The sequence below is a fragment of the Phoenix dactylifera genome, unplaced genomic scaffold (genome assembly GCF_009389715.1).
Source record: "Phoenix dactylifera cultivar Barhee BC4 unplaced genomic scaffold, palm_55x_up_171113_PBpolish2nd_filt_p 001944F, whole genome shotgun sequence".
In the NCBI taxonomy this organism is placed as follows: Eukaryota; Viridiplantae; Streptophyta; class Magnoliopsida; order Arecales; family Arecaceae; genus Phoenix; species Phoenix dactylifera.
The window spans coordinates 21458-23226 of record NW_024069228.1 but is presented as its reverse complement, the minus strand read 5'-3'; the positions used below and the strand labels follow the sequence as shown (position 1 = coordinate 23226).

General features: G+C 50.7%; 1 protein-coding gene across 1 annotated transcript; it reads left to right on the top strand.

Moving 5' to 3' along the window:
• The first annotated feature begins 660 nt into the window (after nucleotides 1–660).
• Nucleotides 661–1539, top strand: LOC120109242 (flavonol 4'-sulfotransferase-like). The gene has a single exon (XM_039122991.1). The coding sequence runs from the start codon at nucleotides 661–663 to the stop codon at nucleotides 1537–1539; it is 879 nt and encodes a 292-aa protein (XP_038978919.1).
• Nucleotides 1540–1769: the final 230 nt, after the last annotated feature.

Genomic DNA, 1769 nt, shown 5'->3' with positions numbered 1-1769 from the left:
GGGTTAGCTAGACTAGACTGGGGAAAGGAGCTGAGGAGATATTTTCCATCATCTTTTAAATTGGTTTCTCCTGCAGGTGAATGCGTCTGGGCCCATAACAGACAAGAAATTAAAGAATGCAAGACAGCGATAGCCAAGCAAACGTTTCACATGCTCCCGGGTTGGATAGCCTGCCAGTCCAATGGAGCATGCAGCCAACCTACCAAAGAGCTCAAGCGGTGGGCACAACCTATGCGTACAATTGTCACGGTCCCTTTTGTTTTTTAATTTAAAAATATTTTTTGAAATGAATTCTTAAATGAGCGTGAGGACTTTTCCAACACATAATTCTAACCATTCGGACCACAGGTTGTATCACCTAACACCACTGGGAGTATAGTTTTCTATAAGAACACCTTATCAGATATCCTCGCTAGGAGTAACCCAAGAGAGGAGTAAGGTGATACTTTCTTTAATTCCCTCATGGCCATGCTTCCCTCTCTCCCCAGCGGCGCCCTTCCACACAAGGAACGAGAAGAGGAGGAGGAGGATCAAACCCCGGCCCGACCTCCTCAAGACTGCAGCGACTTCATCTCTACCCTGCCCAAGGGGGGCTGGGGACCGATTTGCACCCGAAAATACCAAGGGTTTTGGGTCCCTGAGATCGGTCTCCCCAGCGTAATGGCCATCCAGAAAAACTTCAAGGCTCGCCCCGACGACATCTTCGTCGTGAGTTACCCAAAGTCCGGAACCACCTGGCTTAAAGCTCTCAGCTTTGCCACCATGACCAGAACCCAGTACCCTCTGGCTCACCACCCTCTTCTTAGCTTCAACCCACACGACTGTGTCTTGCTCGTGGAGGAATGCTTCCAAAAAGGCCTGATTTCCAAGATAGAAGCCTTGCCCTCCCCGAGAATCCTCGCCATCCACATGCCTCACTCACTGTTGCCTGACTCGATGACGAGCTCCAGCTGCCGGTTCGTATACATCTGCCGTGACCCGAAGGACACACTGGTCTCCATGTGGCACTTCAGAGAGAAGTCGAGGCCGAAGACCGTGGAGCCTACTCCGTTCGCCGAAGCCTTCGAGGCGTTCTGTGAGGGGACCAGCGCCTTTGGGGCGATGTGGGACCATGTTTTGGAGTACTGGAGGGCGAGCTTGAGGAGCCCTGAGAGGGTCCTGTTCTTGAAGTATGAGGAGATGATGGATGAGCCGGTGGGGAACGTGAGGAGGTTGGCGGAGTTCATGGGCTGCCCCTTCACCGAAGAGGAGGAGAAGGGAGGGGTGGTGGAGGAGATTGTAAAGCTTTGTAGCTTTGAGAAACTGAAGAGCTTGGAAGCAAACAAGGTGGGAACCCAAGGAGGTCCTGGCTTCGTTGTAACGAATGATTCTTTCTTCAGGAAAGGAGGTGGGGGAGATTGGAAGAATCATATGAGTCCGGAGATGGCTCGAAGGCTGGACGCCATCACGCAGCAAAAGCTGTTCGAGTCCGGTCTGACTCTCGGGACTGTGAGCGTAGAAGCAGCCTCCAGCGACGATGCCTCAGCTCATGGCCAGTAATTTGTGCTGCTTTTCGCTGTTCTCTTCCGCTTTTAGATGTTCAAATGGTGCTTGCAACCATCTTTGCAGCTGCAGTGAAACTTTGTCTAGATTGAAATAAGATCTAAAGATGAGAGTTTTTTTAGATCCCGATGTAAATGTTTCATTATCTCAATGAAACGGGAGGGATATGCCCTCTTTTCGTTATCTACTGGTGTTTAGACAGACACAGCAGACCATCAAGTCAATGC